Genomic DNA, 21634 nt, shown 5'->3' on the forward strand with positions numbered 1-21634 from the left:
TGTGAACCTGGGAGAAAGTACTCATCAGACCCCAAAATTGCCTTCATCCTGGATCCCAGCCTCCAAAATGGTGAGAAATACATTTCTGTTATTTACAAGCCTCCCACTCTATGGTACTTTGTTGTAGCAGCCTGAACTAAGGACCCTTGTCCTCAGGGAGCTGCAGGCTGTTGGATAAATCCTTTTCTAGTTCTCGTTCTCTCTTCCAGTTCAGACATTTTGACTCCTTGTTTGCTAGTTGTCTGCAGTTGCTTGAAAGCAAAACTAGATGCAACCAACCCACCAGCAGAAAGAAACTAGATTTTTCTCGTTGTGGTGACAGACTCGTGCTGAGCTCTCTGTAACTTCCTGCCCAGTTCGTGAGGGTCAGGAACATAATCTGTAGCCAGGAACAAAGCAAAACACAGCAAAACTGTGACTTTTACTGCAAAGCACATCCTATTGCTACCTGAGGTTACAAGTGGTGAGAAGTGTAATTGTACAGTTTTTTCATTGAGTCCCAGGAAGGCCACAGAAATCACCCCACAAAAGGAGATTCGAATGTAAGGATTTCCAAAGTGGTCGCCATGACTTCCATAGTACCTAACACAAGGAAAAGTGGTGTCTCATCACTTCTCAGGTCAAAGCTCAACTGTTCAGCTCAGGGCTGGGCCTCCACCAACTGCCAGCAGCGGGCCACACAACCAAGGCATGACACCAAAGCCAGCTACCATCCACTACAGAGTGTCACTTAAGGCTCACCACCACTTGGGGCTTTCTTGTTTGCCACTCACCCCATTTTTGCCAATCTGCTTCCATCATGACCTTCACACTTCAACTCATAAAATGAAGAAGAAAAGTTTATTATTTTTTTTAAAGGAAACAGTGTTCGAAAAGAGTAGAAATAGTTGAAAGACAAATGCCAATGTTTAACCATCTTTAAACCATCTTTATAGTCCTAAGAGATTTTAAGTACCTCATACCATGCATGTAGCCATATTATTTTTGGTAATTGATCCCAAACATAATTGTTGAGCAGCAATTATGTGTGAAACACTGTCTCAGGGTAGACTAGAAATAAGATCTAATCCTTGACCTACAGGAGCTTCCTCTCCACGGAGGAGACAGGAGACACCCAGGAAGCAGAATGTGTGAGAAGTTTCCAGTGAGGCGTGCTGAGGGAACCCATGTTCTGAGTCCTGAAGGATGGCTGGGAGCAGAAGGGGTGGGGTAGGCTTGCAAAGCAGAGAGAGCAGCTGGTACAAGGCTTGGGCCAAATCAAAAGTTCCAGGGTCTTTACAAGAGAGCTATACTTCCAGGATGATGGGCTTAAATCAAGCCCTGAGTTTTCTGCTCCAGACTGACCAGCCTTATTCCCTTCCTCATGGCATTCTGTCACAGTGTAGGTCCTGGAGGCACAGGAAGCACACCTGTCTTTAATGTCCAGATTGGAAGAAAAATGTTCAAGTTTTCAAATTGAAAGATCTATCCAAATGACTGGATGTAATATTTACCACCTAGGACAGACGGTGACTGTAGTTTTAATAGCACTTTAAAGGCCTAGTGTGCTTCAGGAAGAAAGTCCTTCACACCCTCTGAAAAATTAATGGGTGTGGAAACTTATATGACTCCTAATTAAACTTCAAAAGTAGGCAGCAGAAAGGATATTGGCATGTTGAGTGTTGAGTGCTTGCCAAACCCTCCAAATTTGTGACTCCTGAGCGTTCTGATGGAACTAGCGATGGAATTAAAACCCTATTTGTGGATTTTGCAATGCATTTTGTTTTGACTCTTAATATTTGTCAGATGGACCTTTTTTTTTTTCCCAGACAGTACTCCTATGACTAGTCACTCTATTTCTGCATTAATGCCAGTTGTTTTTCCATTGCTCTAGAATATCAGCAACCCTAGCAAAACTCGAAGTAGGTTATGTTATATCGTACCTAAGACCTACAGGTTAGCCAAAATCTTAAATTCACAAGATGAATTACAGACTTAAGTAAAAGCCATTATGTACTTAACAGCACCAAAATTTTCCATTACAAATACTGTTTTTACTCTCTCTTAATTAAAGAAAAAAAAAAAAAGTGCCTTCAGGGGGCTTTGAATTTCCAAGCCTTCCAGATCAAAGATTTCTTCAGCTGTCTGAATTATAGGAATGTTGAAAAACAAAAACAAATCCTTTTCCTGCTATAAAATCCTTGCCATGTTTTTGTCTTTATGTAACTCAAAACGGCTGAACTAAAAAAATGAGGTTGGTGAGTTCTGTTCAAAACCTAAGAATTCGTTAGAAATGAAGTGGACAATAATTTTGAAAGTGTCATTCTAATTAAACTCAAGGATAAGTTTTACTAAATTCTTTGATGATCCAGAAAATTGCTAAATAGCATTTAAAATAAAACATCTTATGGCTAAGGATACCAAAATATTTTTAATTGTTTATTAAAGTGATTCAAAACTAAATTGAAATAATTTGGGCATGATGGTGGTGGTGGCCAGTGTAATTTCCCTTTTTCCATACATGCCCTTTGCTACAGATATGTCCTAGCAGCACGATTGGCAAAATAGTGAACTGCTTATTTCAAAAACTTTTGCAGAAAGCATAGGCTTTTTGCAAAGCAGTAGTTTATAGTCATCAGTTTGCTGATGTGTTTGGTGTAAGCCTGACCCTCAGTATACAGGAAAGAAAATGCCTTTACCATGGAGTCTGTCGTTAGCTTGTTGGTCATCTGGTATGACAGCCTGCCAACTTACTACCTGTGCACTAGTGGTCTCAGAATTTCAGCACTTTGTAAATGAACTACTTTTTGCTTAATCGCTAGAGAGATGTCAATATGTGCATACTAATGAAAAAACTAGATAGCAAATATGGTGTAAAGTACATGTCCTTGTGCATGGTGGATAACACTAGCTGACGTGCTCTCTGACGTTTGAGACGTAAGTCACTTTGTATGTCTAAGAGGTCATTTGTTTCCAGTTTCTTCCCGTTATCTTAAAAAGTTTTTTCAAATAAGTTTTTCTAATTATTAAAAAGAAATGTACCCTAGAGAAAAATTGGGAGACAGATAAAAAGTAAAAAATACAAATATAAAAGAGTTAAAAAAAAAATCCCACCATTTGCATTTGCTTTATACCAATTTACATTTTGTTGCATTTGCTTTGATTATGAATTTACATAATTGAGATCTTGCTGCATACAGAATTTCTACTTTTTTTCTTGAAAACAACCATTTTCTCATGTTACACTTAAGTTCTATAGCATCAATCTCAATGAATGCATACTATTCTATTATGAGATGTATGTTTTATAACCATTTTGGGACATTCAAGTAGCTTCCAATATTTTGCTATCATAAATAATTCTGCAGTTCACATCTTTATACATAAAACTTTTTCGATATTGATGTATTAGACAAAGACTTTAGGTTGCAAGTCACAAAAAATCAATTCACCCTGGCTTAAGCAAAAAAGGAAATGTATTAGCTTGCATAGCTAAAAAGCTAGGGGTGGAGATTGGTTTCAGTCATGGCAGGACTCCGGGGCTCAATGGTGTCTTCAGAAATCCATCTTTCTGTCTCTCCGACCAGCTTCCCTCTGTGTGGATTTTGTTCTCAGGCCTGCTCTTTTACATCCTCCCAGAAGAAAGACAGCAGCTCTTTCCCAATATTTCCAGAAGTCCCACAATTGGGATCAAACACCTATCCCTGAGTCAGTCCCCAGGGCTAGGGAGAGGGCATGTTCTACGTGGCCTACAGGGCATCCCTGCTCCCTCTCCCGGCTCACTCTCCACCACACTGGAACTGCACACCTGGCCTCTGCTGTTCCTTGAACCCAGCAGCCTGCCCTTCACCCAGGGCCACTGCTCTTGTCCCCTCTGCCTCTCACACTTCCTCCAGTGTCTCTAGGGCTTGCTGCCCACTCACTTCCTTCGGTTCACACTCAGGGACTTCCCTGACCTCATCACTCTCCTATTCTCTCTCCCTGCTCTGTTTCGCCTCAGAGGCTTATTACTACCCGATGCTCTACCATAAGTTCATGCGGTGTATGTGTGAATTATTTGCCTCCTTCCATGGGAAACACGAGGGCTGACGCTGCAGCTCTATCCTGCAATCAGTACATATTTATCAAGCGAGTTAATGAGTTAGTCTGTCAGACCAGGTATGTACCCATCCATAGGGTCAGCCTACCCTAAGGACAAGAAATGCTGGTGGGAGTGGTGATTCCCCAGAGAAAGTGGGTGGGGTGGCCATCCCCAGAACACGAGGCACTGGATGCCGGACTGACCAAAACAGCGATGCCCATTAAAATTTCACATCACTTTCTAAAGCAAATTCCCAAGGGTGGGACTTAAAGGATATGAATGTTTCAAGTTTCTTGATATGCACTTTAGTTCCCCTATGAAAATTCTCATAGGAGACAAGATAATCTTTCTCAAATGCAGACCCCAACTTAAAATGGATAGTTCCTCACCATACTGTGAATAAAAGAACTCTTCCCCTGGCACCCCAGACCCAAAGTGACCCAGTCTCAGCCTTACTCCTCCGACCTCTCAGGCTCCTGCATGCCGGCTTTGTCTTCTGCCCTGGCGCCCTCTCCTCCTCAGGACCCTCCTTTCTCTTTCTTCTCTGCCTGGAAGGCCAATATGTCAGATCTCACCTGACCAGTGCGGCTCTTTCTTTTTCAAGCCTCAGCTCGAATGTCCCTTCAGGAGGTCTTCGTTGGCCACTTGAAGAGTACTCTCCTCCCGGCCTCTCCAGCAAACATGGGCGTATTTTCTTCATAGTGGTCATCACCCTTTCCTTACTTATTCTGTCTTCACTACTAGAATGTAAGCTCCATGAAGCCCTTTTCTTGCTGCCCATTGCTGGATCCCCCAAACTCAAACCTGGTACCTGGCATAGCAAAGGCTCTTACTATATTTTTGTTGGACAAAAAATTAACAAATTGCTCTCCAAGAGAGTCATAGTGATTAACACCTCAGTCAACAGTAAAAATGTTCATTTTATCTCATCCTTTGTTGAAGCACAATTTTCTTAGAATATAGTTCAAGGGATGGAATTTTTTTTTTTTGGACCCTCCTTGCATGGGAGGAGAAGCAGTGGGGCCATTTTCTAACAGATACCACTCCCATTTGAACAGAAATCAGGCATACACTGTCACAGCCAGGTATGTTACAACAAGACCCCAACAAGATTTTACTTTCCCATCTAGTTTTAAGTACAGCCTGACTCTTCATCCCTATTGTATAAGTTAAAAAAAGGTTCCTTTTTATTACATCTGGCCTCGAGAGAACTTTCTAAGCATGTTACATTTAGTGAAAATTAGTGAATAATCAGCTCAAGTATTTGGGATGTGGATGTACAGTCTCATCCCAAATTATCCAACTGTGTTCATATTTAGATTTACAGAACTCTCTCTAATCTCTTCATTGTTAACATAGAGTATATATATATCTGTACATTAATTTTCTAAAGAACTTTAAATTTAAAAAAGAGTCTTGCAAAAGAGTTGCTCTATGTAAAAAGTATTTAATATAGTGAACACCAAAGCACCTTTCATCAGGTAAAGCTCCATATGACACAGATAGTACTAATCAAATATCCCTTTACCTGAAAATAATTTCTGTTTAAATACAAAATAATAAACTTCATGTCCCCATCTTTTTCTGACAAATCTTCAGCATCATTAACTTGGGGGAATCACAATTAATTCAGCAAAATAATGATTGTGTTCTTCAAAAGAAAATAGGTAGTACAAAGTTTTCTAGTTTAAAAATAGCACCATCGAAGGAAGGGGATATATCTTTTAAGTGCAGAGTCCCTAAACAAGTGATTTACTGGAGTTTATGCCAAGTAAACTCAGATTGATTTTTATAACTTTCCTGTGATATGGGGTGGGAAACAGAAGAAAGTAAAAATACAAAGCAAAACAATAACTTTGAAGAATCAAAAGAGACACACACACACCCCGACAGAGTATGTTCCTTGTGTTCTGCCAGTTGCATCACCAGTCAGCGATCTCAACCACGAAGGGTGTTTTCACGTCTATCTTGCCACTGTTGATAATGGAACAGTCAGTGAGTGGACGGTCATTCCCATCAGTTGCCTGAAGTTCTATAGAGTGGACCACTGTCTGGTAAGAGAAAAGCAAACCCAAAGTTCACTTCTGACCAGCAACTATGGCGATCAAAAGGTGAAATCAATGCCAAGTCTGGGAAGTGGGAAGTAAGTTTTTTTTTTTTCTTAATGAGTACAAAAACCATCCAAGCTAACTACAGAAAACTTAGGATAGTCAGGAAATTTATACATAACAGAATACAATTTATCCACCACCTTGCTAATTAGAGAACATATTTGTGTATTTCCTTCTTTTTATTAGCAGTTTATATTCTGGGAAAAAAAAAATTAGATATTTTTATAAATGCCTACTTCAAATAAAAAGTATTTCTACTCATTTGTTACACCTTAACATAACAGTTAACATGGAGTTTGAGTCCATTTCAGCTCCACCCTGTAACAAGTCTAGGCAAAAGAAAATAGGCCAGAAAGCAGATTTAGAAATGGAGTTACTTCTGGGTGTGCCCATTTTAAAACTGACCTAAGCCATTAATCTATATGCTGAGGCTAATACTAATGTAACCGCCACCTTACAGTGATGTAAAAGCCCCTTTTTCTATCCAGAAGATTTCACAGGCCCATTGTACCACCTCATGTGTCACACTGAAGGAGGGAGGACTGGCTAAAGACTAGGAAAGTCGGCTTGTGGTGGATTTCTCAAACAGGACTGAGACAAAAGTAGCAACAGAGTGTCTGAGTGTCTTGGACAAGGTGTCAACTAATCCAACTTCTGGCTGACTTAGATGGATTTAAGATAAAAAGCCAGCATTCTTCTAATAATAGTATATATTTCTAAATAGACTGTGTGTGTGCACATGTGTACTTACTTAAAGCAGTGGTTACATATCTGAGTTACCTGTGGCACTTTTAATAAATGCTTATTTAATGGTTAAAATGGAAATTTCTATGTTATATTTTGTCACAATTTAAAAATGCTTATTTGTGGGCCCGCCTTTGGTGGTTCTGCTTCTGAGTCTGAAGTGAGGTCCAGAAAACTGTAGTGCTAATAAAGCAACCCAGGTGATCTCAGGAGAATCAAGGGTTAGAATTCAGGAGATTCTCTAAATTCCTTGAAACAGTTTGAAACATACACTTTTTTCTTTTTTTCTGGAGAGAATGTCTATAGTTTTTACTAGTTTCTCAGAGAAATTTGTAACCCATAAAATGTTAAGGACTGTTCTTCTAAGACCGGGCAGCAGGTCTCCCAGGACGCGTGCCAATGAGTGCAAGGAAGTGGGTGCTGTCAATTAGGGCATTAAGACATAAGATCTAGAGGACTAGAAGAAAAACCACAATCCGAAGAAAACCCAAAGCTTACACTATTCAGTGTTCTTACAGCTTAGCACAATGCTGTATTAAAAAACAGTCACTGAATGAATAAATAAATCAGTTTACATTCAAACTATGTGGAACCTGGTTAGGACCCGTGGTTAAAAACTGAGACTGGTTTAATATATGCATGCCTGTGTTTAGCCCATTTCAAAAGCGAAGTTCAACAGGAGACTTGTGGAAGGCTGGCATTCGTTATTGAGAATAGATTCTTTTGAGGACAGTTATGGCTCATGAGAATATAGGCATGCCCTTTATTGTAATGGGATGTAGAGTGATATATTAAGTATTTGCCCTATTTCCCTCCCATCCCACTTGCTAACAAGAATTCTTTCTTTGACTGCTCAGATTGAACAATTCCTTGTCTTATGAGGGAGATTCTGAGTGGGCCGGCTCATTTCCCGGGCTTCTGTTGGGTCGATTCAGAATAGCAGGTGAAAGTTGTGAAATAATTGCAATGAATGAGATTGGTTTATTTATGTTTGGATGAGGAAGGTAGAACTACTCACACGAAAACCAAACAAAATGAAATATAGAAGAGGGCAAGGGACTCATAGATTGTCCGGGGTTGGGTTGGGCAGACCTTCCAATTGCCAGTTCAGGAGTCGAGAGAGCTGGACAGTTGCTAAGGAGGGGAAATATTAAAAGTGGAAAAGAATGAGGATTTTAAGAAATGTGCCTATGGATTATGAACTGGACCCCTTTGATATTTTTTGAGACATGCCAGCATAAATTTGAATTCTCTTTAGTAATTTTGGTTGCTATACTGTGTGTCTTTGAAGGTAATTTGTGTCTGGACTGAACTTCACGGGGCTCTGAGTTTTTTATTAATATTTAATTTTTAATTGTGGTAGGAAACACATAATATTTACCATTTTATCCATTTCTAAGAGTACAGTTCAGTAGTGTAAAATATATGTACACTGTCGTGCAACTAACCTCCAGAACTGGCCACACACACACACACACACTGGACTTTTTCATCTTGCAAAACCGAAACTTTATACCCATTGAACACCAACTCCGTTTCCTCCTCCCCCTAACCCCTGGCAACCAACATTCTACTTTACGTCTCCATGTATTTGACTACTTAGATACCTCATTTAAGTCTTTTTATGACTGGCTTATTTCACTTAACTTCCTCAAGTTTCATCTATGTTGTAGCATGTGACAGGATTTCCTTTCTTTTTGAGGCTGAATAATATTCCATTGTATGCACATACAGGGCTCTGGTTTTATTTGGTTACATTTAAAAGAGTATCCATTTATATGAAGTAGTGAGATAAATTAAGTACTCAACTGCTCCATGTCAAGTCCTCAGCTTCAGCCTCAATGCTTCTAAAATGCCATATCATATATAATTTATTCACCTTTGAAGAGGCCAGACAGCATATGATAGATGTCTAACAAGCACATTTTAAGATTAAAATGAATCACTGAAAGAACTCTCATTATAAATATAAATCTTTGAATAAGAAAAAAAACAATATATAAAGTTACCATTCCATCGAGGACTTTTCCAAATACCACATGTTTGCCATCTAACCAGGAGGGCCTGGTCAAGGTGATGAAGAACTGGGAGCCATTGGTGTCAGGCCCAGCATTGGCCATGCTGACCCACCCAATGCCATAATGCTTCAGTTTGAAGTTCTCATCTGGAAATGTCTCACCATAAATGCTTCTACCTGGGGAGACAAAGTAAAAAAGAGGAGAATCAACAGATGTTATATGAAAGTAAATTCTTCAAAGAGAAACATAAGGTTTTAGGAGAATAGGTTAATAGGACCCTATGAGAGGTGTGAAATGGAGGAAAGATGGTAAAATATAAGGAGATGTAAAGGAGAGCAAAAAAATCACTCCTTAAGGCAACAGGGCCCCAGGGACTGAAACAAACACACATACAAACAAAAGCCTTAAATATGACACAAGATGGTAGGATACCCTCTGGCCTCAAACCAAGGGCCAAACCCTGACCAAGCAGGTCAGTGCTTCACTCTGAAATGAGAAGGAAGTAAAGGGCAGGATAGCATTGTAAAGCCAGATGGAAAGGTGCATGAGCCATCATCATGGCTCAATCTCTGTCCTGAGGTTCAGGGCACCTGCCCTAGGTCACCTCTACCTCAGCATCCAACCAGGTACACTAAACACATAATATACACCCTTAGCTAATTCTCAAAACAACCCTATAGAATAAGTAGTCTCAATCCCATTTTGCAGTGGGAAAAACAGAGGTTACAAAACTTGAAAACAGCAGAACAGAACATGACCATCTGACTTTCTGATGCTAAAGCCAGTGCTCTTTCCTGCCCCAGCACTAAGAGCAGCAGCAGCCAGCCTGGAACTCATTAGGCACAATGACGTCATGGCTCATCAGGATATGGAGGGTGATGGCAATTGGGAGCACCCAGTGGTCCAACTTGAAAAGAAGAACCAAAAGCAGGCATGTGGGCTGGAGTTCTAGCAAAGCAGAACACATTTTCCCTATAAAACAACAGTGCAGACCATGAAAAGTATATGCTCCATCTTCCACCACCTTGAGTGCCTGTCATGCCCACTACCCCCCTCCCACCCCCCTTCTGCAGGGCTGTTGCCAACCTTTAAATCCTGGCTTGGTTAGAAGGACCAGAAGTGACTATTAAAGGTAAGTAATTTATAGCTGGTTGGTCAGTGACATATGAGCTGACCTGGCAGGAAATCTCTGCCCACAGAGGGATCTAGGCTAAATTAAGTGATCCACAAGGTCCTAGCTCCAAAACTCTGAGAGTTTTAACTTAAGATGTGTGCACACATATGCGTGCGTGCGCACACAGGGCAGGGAAGGCAGAGAGAGAAATGTAGAAAAGAGCACACAGTAAAGCTTAGTCACACTCCTGCTGGGCCTCAGGATGGGACAGTAGGATGCCAGCCCTGAGGGAACCAGTCCTCAAGCAACAAGGCTTTTCCAGGGAGACCCAGCTCTGCAGCAGCTGGCGTTGCTTCTCTGAGCATCCTCGCCACCTTCATTAACACAAGTAACCTGCTCCATGCTACATCCCCATACCTTGCAGTATTTTTGCAAGGTCTAAAATTAATCTTCCTAAAGTGCCTGGGAAATCTAAGCATTTAATGGTAGTCATTTTGTTATAAATAAACCATGGCAATAAACAAAATTAGCTATAGTGCTTGAAAATAACCTGCTTCTTTAAAAAGTTGGCAATTTAATATCCACCAAAACTGGCATTTGCTAAATTAAAAATCATAACCTGAAATTTAAATTCTATGTAGTTATATATGCCACATGTATTCAGGGAAAAAAAACTCACTACATTACTCCTCCACCAACATCCACATTGTAGCTAGCTGCCATCCCAGTGGACAGTGGACACAGTGTTATACTCTGCTTTTCTTTCCTATGACATATTTCTATACTGCTACATGCTAGTAGTCTAGCATTTTAATAACTAAAATCTTCTACTAAATGAATATATTTACACTTTGGAAAGACAATGAACACCAAAACAATACTCTTTAAAATTAGGAAGCCAAAACAAATAAAAAATAAATAAAAATAAATTTAAAAAATAAAATAAAATTAGGAAGCCTCACTCATTCATACCTACTAAGATTTGGCCCCAAAACTCTGTCCTTCCTAAAGAATTAGTTTGGTGGTCTTTGTGACTTTGTTCCTTAAATCTGGGAATTCAATATAGTGGGTGAATATACTCTCTTAATTTTAGGTTTCGATTTGGTAGGAGTGAAAGGAAAAATGCAAAAGACAGTGTTACCGCCAGTGCCATCTCCATTGGTGAAGTCTCCTCCTTGAATCATGAAATCTTTGATGACGCGATGAAATTTGCTTCCTTTATATCCATATCCTTTCTAAAGAGATTATGTCAATTGAATATACAAGGAGATTTAACCCATACTGAAAGATAAACCCCAGTGTTTATCTGGAAATGACAAAATGAGAAAATTATACAAAATATCTACAGGACTTGATTAGGTTCCTGCGATGATTTACTGATAGTTTATCATTAACTGACCAAATCAATAATTAAGTAAACAAACTATGAAAGTAAAGTATTAATGTGAATAAGTAAAAAGACAGCAATTTGCATTTTCCTTGGTGATTGTTTCCCCTCGATTTCTAGAAGGCTAAGAACACTGAGTGCCTGAAGAATAGATTTTATAGGAAAATGAAGTAAAATATTATAAGATGGGACCTAATTTAATACTTAGTTTCCCAGAAAACATCTTTAATCTTGACTTAAAAGAAGGAAGATCCAATTTGTGTACAAAGGAAATAAAACCAAGACATACCTCTCCTGTTGCCAGAGCGATAAAATTTTCCACAGTCTTGGGCACAACTTTTCCAAAGAGGCCAATCACAATTCTGCCAACATCTTTGTCTCCAATCTTCACGTCAAAGAAAACCTGCATGTGGTTGAAAGGCAGAGTGGAAGGTTATAATGTGGAACAGCCACACATACAAGGTTAAGTGAAAGTTAAAATCTGAGAATTGATCCACCTATGAAAGCCCTGCCCACCAGTATTTTACAGAGGGGTTCTGAAGGAGTATGAACTAAGTTAAAGGCACTCTAAAACCATGTTATGGTTTCATTTCACTCACAAATATTCATTCAACAAACATTTATTGAGCACCGCCTATGGGGCAGGCACTGTGGTAGGTACTGGGTTTAAAGTTTGATTAATACTGTCAGAGTCAGCCTGTAAAGTCTTCCAGAGTTCTCTCCCACACACTCCAAAAAAACACTGTGACTACTTCCCTTTTCTCAGCTTTGTGGGTAAAGGTTAACTTGGAAACTGTTGCTCTTCTGAAAGGTAATGCTCTCTAATCTTGGCAGGAGGAAAAAACTGGAGAGGAGAGAAATAGGCTAACCACCCAGATATATTTTTTTGTAACTTCTATAAGTGCTAAATTCCCAATGAGATCTCGATAGTCATCTGCTGTCAAGGGGACTGCAGGAGATGATCGAAAGGCACAACAGTCCTCCAAAAGGCCTGCCACTCACTCCCAAGCACAGTAATGCACCAGGTCCCCAGGCTCATCCAAAGTACTGCAAACGTTACACTCCAGTCCTGACAAGACCACTTACCCTATACACTTAGACGCTGAATTCGGTCGTCATATTACACAGCAGAATGTGTTCTTTTTCTGTCACAACATTTTAGAACAGAAGAAAACATATCCAGAAGTGAGTGTGAGTCACTTTTTTGCAGATAAACCTTAAAAACTCTCTTGGAGTTTTTTTTAATGTTTCACCTAAAATGAAATTATACACATTTTGCTTCACAAATCGCTGTGTGAAGATGAATCTGAGACAATGCTTGAAAAGGCCATGGAGTCGAAGTTCATTCTATTAGCGCGTTTAGATTATATGAACCAATTTGCTGTTTGAATGGGTAAAAAAAGACATTCAAGAGATGGCTTTAAAAAATATAAGAAGGGTTGTCAAAGAAAAAGGATGTCTTACAGTTTAGAAAAATCACAAAGTAAAGACTGTCAAGCTTCAGTTCAAGACAAAAGCTTCTGCCAATACATCACTACATCTGTCACAAGGTGATGTGATATTTAGTGTTCCAAGTGGCATTTTATAACTTTTCCACGACCGAAGCAGCAAAAACCGAATTATTATTTATATAGAACTTTAGAGAATGCATGGAAGACTTTGGAATGAGGCGACGTAGTGGACGAGGGCGATGTGATGTGGCTGCATTAAGGAGTACGTGATTCTGGGCCCACGGAGCTGGTTTCTCCATAAAGATTTCCAGGCCAAGGAGTAAATTCTGTAACAGGCAATAATGAAGCGGCACTGGGAAAAGAATCAGGGACGTAATTTTAAAGAAATGCCAATATAAGACTCTAGAAAACCTTGCCAGACTTTTAAAGAAGAGCAAATAAAGCCTGTGAATGTTTAGAAAACAAAGAGAATAAAATCTGGGAGAGCAGCATGAGAACATGAAGAGAAGTGCCTGTCAGCCAGAATAACTCTTCCATAAAAATGTATTTTCTTACACGTGGCCTAGCACACATAGTAATGTTTTTGTTTGATTGTTTGTTTGTTTGTTTTCCGAACTGCAGCATCCTTCAACTTCATGAGTGATGGCAAGAAAATTTAGAATTTTCCCAACTCTAATGGAAATGATAAAATCAAATCTTTTTTTGTCAATAAGTATTTCTCAAAGATCTATGTAAAAGGCAATGTGAAGTTACAAGATACACGAGAGAGTCCCTGTCCGAAGGTAGCTTAATCGAGATAGGACAAGCAAAGGAACCACAGTACACGGCAGCACATGACAAGTGCCCAAGAACACTGTGTCCCCAGGCTGGGAGAAATGACACGGGCTTCAGGCAGGCAGCATGGAAAAGGTGTAGACGGAGGCAGCCCAGGAAGGAATGGAGCGGCCTCCAGGGACAAGAATGGGACGAGCCCCACCTGGCACACTTCTTTCCGGAACCAAAGCACCAAGGCAGGAAATGTGGTCAGTGTTCAGAAAAGCAACACAGCCCTTCTGTCCATACTGGCTAGGAGGGGAGACTCTCATCAGTTCCAGAAGGCAGAAGAAGGATGCCGGCTAAGAGATCCTAGTTTTGTGAGGCAACCGAGAAAAGGTAAAAAACAGGACGCAAGGGAGACTTTGGGAATCTTACTCAGGTGTGGGTGGGGGGAGGAGAATCTGGATGCTCTTAGACCAGTTCAAGAATGAGGTAATATGGTCAGCACTGGGGTGATGGCTAAGGGAACGTAAGGATGGAATTGAGGAGAGAGGCATTTAAGTAATGGAGAAACTAGTGGAGGGAAAGGAGGAAGAAAGAGGGAAAGAAACAAACATGACCTAGTCTGTGGTGTCTCAATGTGCTTTACCTACATATGTTATATAATTAATCCTTACCACATCCTTGGGAAGAGGGTACTAGGTCCACCAGTTTACATATGAGAAAAGTGAGAATTAAGGAGGTTAAGTGATTTACCAAGACTTCCCAACCAGGAGAGTGAAAGCTGAAATTTCATTTTAAAGCTGCATCTAATTAGACTGCGAATTACATTATTATGGCTCTCTCAGTCTAGGCAAGGAACCCCAAAGGGGTAGAAACGGTATTTTTAGATCCCCCGTGCACAGCACACTCACAGTGTCAGCTCAAACACAGGCTCAAAAAAATGCTAAATGTCTCGATGTTAGGAGATACTAAAGGACCAGAATACACACACCTAGACAGAGTGGAGGTGGGCCCAACATGGCTGCCAGGCAAACTCACTTTACACCCTCTCGCCCTGAGATCTTTGCTGTGTGCCCTTGGGAAGAGGCCCTGTGATCAACAAGGGGGATGCGGGGGAGGCTGCAAAGCCCCCACCCTCATGTAGTTTATAGTCCCACAGAAAACACATATACAAGTAGCTGTAATACAATGGGAAATCGGGTTTTATGAGAGGACAAGTAGAGAAAAAATGTCAGGGTTAGAGGTAGTGATTATCTGTAGCGACCAGGGTGGGCTTCCTGGAAAAGGTGGCTCTTTGATTCCATGTTGCACTTCAGGAGTAGGCACCTCAATCACTTCTCTTTTCCCTCAAAGCTGCCCTTGAAAGTCATCTGAAAATTATGGAGGTGGGGAGAGGCAAGGGAAGAGGGAAGAGGCACTCACATAGCCTAGCTCAACCCCTGAGGGTTAATCCTGTTTCCATTTTTAGAGTAACTAGAGAATAAACCAGGTATATGAGCTGTGATGTCAAGGAAACTGTTCTCAAACCCAGCTCCCCCATTAACTGGCCACAGGACCTTGGGCAAGTTAATTAAACTCTGAGCTCTTGTTCCTCATCTGTGAAACACATGATGATCTCTTTCAGGGCTGCACTGCTACAGTTGGTAGGATTGATAACACAAATAACACTAACAACTGACCTCTTAAATGAGGAACTTAAATCTGAGCTAAGCACTTTACCTGTTTTATCACATCCAATATCAACATTGGCAGGCAGGTATTATTTACTCTCCATTTTACACTGAAGGGACTAGAGCCTCAGATATGAGATAACTTGCCCAATACCACCCAGCCTTAGTCCCATGGCCACTCCATGGTGCAGAAAGTCCCAGCAAAATGTGACAAGAGTGCAACTGGAGTGCAGATGGTAGCATTATTTTTCATACTCTAGGTGCCTGACTACGCAGAACCCATGACTGCTGGAAAACGCAGGGCTGCAAATGCCAGTTCAGTGGATTTTGAGACCAGTGTGCCAGAGCCTCGATCTGAGCCTCTCTGGCTGGGCAGGAAGCGGAGGCAATGGCCTGGCAGCAGGATTCGTGGACGAGGTGAGTGCCATTAAAGGGCCCTGCAGGGAGGCACCTCACATCTATTTCATTTACAGATTCCTATCTTTAAACAAAATCAGAGGAAAAGGAAAAGACTGGTGGGGAAAATAAAACACCAGAGCAGCGGCCAATTAATCTACATTTCCTCAGTCAGAGAAGTAAGTTTTAATGTCTCCATTTTCCAAAAGATGTTTTCAAAAGTCCACCAAAAAAAGTAATTAATACATCAGAGTTGAATTTGTAGCAGACTCCTCTACGCAGTCCTAGAGTAGAGTGCATGAAAACTTCCTCGGTAACAGCACCCTAAACTAGGGGCTAAAATGCTCCCCACTTTTCCCCTCCTGCAGCCACCAGCTTCCTGCTCTCCTGACTCTCACTTCTAGAGGTTCCCAAGATTGTGACTGACTTTCTCTGGGGTGGGTCCCTGCATTGGTAGGTGTAAAACTTCACAGGTGAAGATTGTTGCCAAATATTGCAGGTGATGTCCTCACAACTAAGAAATTATTCATTGTTGATCTGAAGTTCACATCTAATGGGGCATCCTGTATTTTATCTGGCAAGCCTAATTCCTTTCCCTCACCCCCTATCTAAACTGTCAACAAGTCTTGTTATACCTCCAAAATCTATTTCAAGTCCCTCCCTTGCTCCCCATTTCCACCATTACCACCCTAATCCAAGCCACCACCATCCCGACTCTGGCATAGAGCCCAGAATGACCTCCCAGTTCACTCTCCACTGAGAGACCGCAGTAATTGTTTAAAAGTATATATGAAATTATGTCAAACTGTGCTTAAACCCTTCAGTGGCTCTGATGGCACTTAGAATAAGACCTCAAATTATAAGAAAAATTGCCTCAAAACCCACACTCCTAACTATGACCTCCAAGGCCCTGCAAGATCTTGCTGCTGTTCAGCTCCAAACCTCATCTCAAGCCACTCCCCTCTCACACTAGCACTGAAGCCACACTGTCCCAGGCAATCCATTCTCTTAACAACAGAAGATGGCTTCCCTGTCTGGAGGACTTTGAACGTGCACTTCCGTTGACTCCCTAAGTCTTTGCCAAGCTGGATTTTCTTACTCTTTGGGTTTTTTTTTTAATGTCATTCAATCCATATTAGGGTTTATTTCCTTCATCATTTCATAATTCTATGAAATTTAAATTTATGTCTGTATCTTAAGAGACCCAAATATATCTGCAGACTGAAAGAGCACCTTTTCCCCACCTTCGGCTCTGTGGCCTGTACAAGCCATTTCTCTAAACTAGATAAGCCCCAAAGATCAAGGGGCTGGGAGTAGAACCGGTGCTCAAAACAATCAGGCTAAGTTTATGTCACACACGCAGCATGGCACGGCCTTTCTGTTCACTCTTAGATGCTGGGCTGAGCCTCCCCTTCTCAACCCCCTAATCATCCCTCTTCCTCCCATGGCGTCTGTGGTAGATTGAAGCATTCTACTAGTTAGCAGTATCATTTCCACTGGCAAACACCGGACTGGTTGTTAAGGCTACTTGCAGCTGCCCCTCCTTCCAGATTCCAAGACACTACTGCCAATTAAGTTTTTCTAGAAGTGGTGATTAATGGCACCAAATCCATTCCCTCCTTCCCCCTTCCCTCCCTCTGTCTCTCTCCCTCTGCACCCTGCCATTATCTTCTAGAACCTTGGGTAAATATGCTGAAAAAAAGAACTGAAGCTGTAAAGACACTCCACGGCATTTCCCCCCCGCCCCACCCCTCCTTAATCGAGATTTAAAGGCCGGCATTCAGTTATACATGTGCCGCCGGAGCCTGTCAGCACCATCCGAGGCCCGGCGCTTGCCCACCGGCCCCTGAAGTCTAAAAGCGCACGTCCCCCTCCCCGGGGAGAAGGGATTCCTCAGTAGAGGAGGACAGCCTCCCCTTGAGCGCGGCTTGTCACGCGTGCCGGGGCAGCGCGCGGCCGGGGCTGGACTTGGCTCTTCCATGCTGGGTGACATCCACAGCGGGGGGTCCCGCTGCAACCCCTGGGCTGGGAGCGCGTCTCCTCTACCCGTCTCCGTCCTCCCCTCACTCTTCCTGCTTCTGTTCCCGGGTCCCCGCCACGCCGAAGGAAGTGCTTGGACTGTCTCCTTCCTGGAGAAAAGGCCCACGGGTTCCGGAAGCTTCTCCTAGCCCCCGGGCTCGTCACGTCGGACCCAGGAGATGAAGTTCAAATAGCCGGCGGCGGGGGCGGGCTGGGACTCGGGCCAGCGCCTCCAGGTCACCCTCCCACCACGCGCGGGCCCCGCCGCCACCTCCTGTCCCCAGCCCCCTCCTTGCCACCTGACACGGAGGTCCCAGTCCCAAAGCTCCCCCAACCCCCTGGCCCGCACGAGAGGAAGTCGCAGCCCGCCACTCGGTCACCTTGGCTGTCACCGAGGGGCCTCGCTTTCGGACGCCCGAGGCCCTCGCAGAAGGCACAAGCGCGCCGAGCCCCACGCAAAGCACGAGAGGCAGCAGCAGTCGGGGCCGCGGACCCATGGCGAGCGGCGGCAGAGCGGCGGCGGCGGCAGCGCTTCGGCAGGCTCGGGGCCGTGGCGGGACTGCCCGCACGCCGCGCCTGCGCGCTCCCGGCCGGGGGTGGGGAGGGGATAAGGACGGGCGGGTCGGGATGCGGCCGGAACCCGCGGCGCGCTCCTCCCAAGTTCAGCCCAGTGAACGAACTAGGGGCTCGGAGAGGCGCGCTGCAGAGGGCGCAGCCGGGTCGGTGCCTGGGGTGGGAGCGCTGGGCGCTGGGCTTGGAGCGAGCCAGGGTTGCTCCGACGCGGCGCCCCGGAGAGGCAGGCGCGGTCGGGAGCCCAAGAGCGGAAGGGTGCGCGCGGGGCGTCTCCAGGAACTTACCACTCTACTTAGGTGCTTGTTAAGCCCGATGGAAAGTTAAGTGCTCCCAAGGCTCCGAGTTCGCGTGGCAATTAGCGCGCCGCTGGGCGGGGGACTCTGCGGATGCGTCCCGGTCTGTGACCTCAGTTGTCCTCGGAGTAGCCTCAGCCTTGGCTGCCAGATCCCAGTATTGCATCAGAGCCTTTAGCTAAGTTTTGGACGGCTCTCAGAACTTTGGGACCCCTGGATGGATTGACTACTACACATGATGAATGACCTCTCTCTGAGATCATTTAAGTTGGAGATAGAATTTTTACAAATTTAAGAATAATGTTTAGGAAGATTATGTAATGACCTGGGAAAATGCCCATTATATTTTTAAATGGAAAACTCAGGGTGCAAAATCACATAGTAATTCTGATCTCAACTGTGAAAATAAATACATAAAGGCCTTTTTAAAAATGGAAAGAAGTGCACCAAAACATTTACAGTAGCTATGGTGATAGAATTATGGATTTTTGTTTTCTTTGTAATTTTCTGATTTCCCAGACGTTCTACATTGAGCATGTGATTATTTTACAATCAAGAAAATCTTATTTTAAAACTCAGTGCTTTTTGAATTAGGACTTCAAAAGCACTTTTTTATTTTAGAATAATAGCTCCAAAATTAACTGCAATTTAATAACAGAATTCTCTTGGTTTTCTTAGGAGCTGGTGTCATGACTTTCAAAGCCAAGATTTGCCTTGGGTAAGCAGATAGGATTCCTACAGGTAACTAAGAGTAGATCTAAAATTACATTGGGACCATTTATTATATACGTACGAAAGGATTAACAGCAACTTTTGAGAGGTGGGCAGAACACTTATGAATTATTTTAATAATTCAGTCCAATGAAGGATCTAATGTCTATCTTCATCACCCTTACCCCCAATAAAGAAAAAGACCTCTTTTGTAGCAAGCTAAGGGCATCAGAGCACTTATCTCATTAAGTGATTGTATACATTTATCTGTCTAAGTGATTGTATACGTTTATAGTGTTTGTCTCCTTTCAGAGTGCAAGTTCCACCAGAACAGAGAGCAATGCCTGTATTTATTCATTCTGATGGCCCAGATCTAGTAAAATGCCTGATATGTAGTGATTCCTCATTAAATATTTGTTGAATTTAATGAATGAATGAATATGGCTAAGTAATTTTTTAGAAATTTTTTATTGGGAAGAGTGATACAAATAAAGAAAAGTGTACAACATGTAAATACACATGTCAGTGAATTATCACAAACACAACTAGAACCCCTCTCCCTCAAGAAGTGAAATAATTCCCATCTCTCTAGAAACTGCTCTTGTGCCCCATCCCAAATACTAACACTTTCTTCTCCCCAAATTAACCATATCCTGACTTTTTACACTATGGTTTAGTTTTAACTTTATGTGAATAGAATCTATATGCTATATTCTTTTCCTCATATTTATGTTTGTGAAATTCATCCACCCTTTTTTTTTTTTGTATATAACTTTTGATCGATAACACAAGTTAAGGGTCAAATTAAATTTTTTTTCATATGACTATCAAGTCGTTCCAGCACAATTTACTGAAAAGTCTATTCTTTACTCATTGCTCATGTGATGGCTACTTCTGTCATGGAACACGTGCCCACATATGCATGGGTATGTTTGTGGGTTCTCTATTCTGTACCATTGACTTATCTGTCTTTGTGCAATGTGGCATTGTCTTAATTAAAATAGCTTTATAGTAAGTCTTCATATTTGATGGTACAGGTCTTCTCACTTTGTTGAACAGATTATTGGATCTTCTTGAATTTTTCTGTATAAACCTGAGAATCAGTTTGTCAGTTTCCATAAACTAGGATTTTGATTGGAATTGCATTGCATCTATAGATCATTTTGGAAAGATAGCTTATTTGTAATATTGAGTCTTCCAATTTATGAACATGGTATGTTCCTCCATTTATTTAGGTATTCTTCGATTGCTCGCAATTAGAGTTTATAGTTGTCTGCCTACAGGTCTTATACATATTTTGTTAGAATGATTTCAAGGTGTTTGGTTTTTATGCTTTGTAAATTATAACTTTTAAAACATTTATTTTCCTGTTTGTTGCTATTCTATTGTAGTAAAATTAATTTTGTATATTAATCTTGAATAGAAAAACTTTGTTAATAACTTATTCTAATGATTATCTGTGAATTATTTAGGATTTTCTACATAGACAACTACATCATCCATGAGTAATGACAATTTTATTTCTTCCTTTCTAATCTTTAACTTTTATTTCCTTTTCCTGCTTCATTGCATTGGTTAGGACCTTTAGCACAAAAAGAGGTAGCAAAGGTTGGAGTCCTTGTTTTTTGGGTTAAATCAGCCATCCCCAACCTTTTGGGCACCAGGGACCAGTGCTCCTATGAGAATCTAATGCCTAATGATCTGAGGTGGAGCTGAAGCGGTGATGTTAGCTCTGGGGAGTGGCTGTAAAAACCAATGAAGCTTCGCTGTCTTGCCTTCCGCTCACCTCCTGCTGTGCAGCCCAGATCCTAACAGGCCACAGACCAGTAGTGGTCTGTGGCCCGGGGGTTGGGGATCCCTGGGTTAAATTATGTCCCGACAAAAGATATGTGGAAGTCCTAAACCTCATTATCTGTAAATGTGGCCCTATTTGGAAATAGGGTCTTTGCAGATGTAATCAAGTTAAGCTTAATATCATCCTGGAGTAGAGTATACTTTACTACAATGTGACTGGTGTCCTTATAAAAAAAGATAGAGAGAGATACACACTGAGGAAAGTACTGTGTGAAGATAGGGACAGAGAGCAAAGTGATGTGTCTGTAAGCCACGGAATGCCAAGGATTGCTGGCAACTACCAGAAGCTAGGAAGAGGCAAGTAAGGATGCCCCTAAACCCTTCAGAAAGAACATGGCCCAGCCAACACCTTGACTTCATATATCTAGCCTCCAGAACTCTGAGACAAAATTCTGTTTTAAGTGACCTGGTTTGTGGTCCTTTGTTATGGCAGTCCTAGAAAACTAATAAACTTGTGTTGGTCCCAGTCCCAGG

At 42.0% G+C, this 21634-nt stretch overlaps 1 protein-coding gene across 1 annotated transcript; it reads right to left on the reverse strand.

The window, feature by feature from the left end:
• Positions 1-5487: 5487 nt before the first annotated feature.
• PPIC (peptidylprolyl isomerase C) lies at positions 5488-18309 on the reverse strand. The gene is made up of 5 exons (XM_011358301.2): positions 18110-18309; positions 11724-11837; positions 11189-11282; positions 8925-9109; positions 5488-6111 (listed from the first exon to the last, which is right to left on the reverse strand). Exons 1-5 carry the CDS (start codon positions 18224-18226, stop codon positions 5983-5985), a joined length of 639 nt encoding a protein of 212 aa, XP_011356603.1. The 5' UTR covers positions 18227-18309; the 3' UTR covers positions 5488-5982.
• Between the last annotated feature and the right edge of the window lie 3325 nt (positions 18310-21634).

This window comes from Pteropus vampyrus, unplaced genomic scaffold, assembly GCF_000151845.1.
Source record: "Pteropus vampyrus isolate Shadow unplaced genomic scaffold, Pvam_2.0 Scaffold39, whole genome shotgun sequence".
In the NCBI taxonomy this organism is placed as follows: Eukaryota; Metazoa; Chordata; class Mammalia; order Chiroptera; family Pteropodidae; genus Pteropus; species Pteropus vampyrus.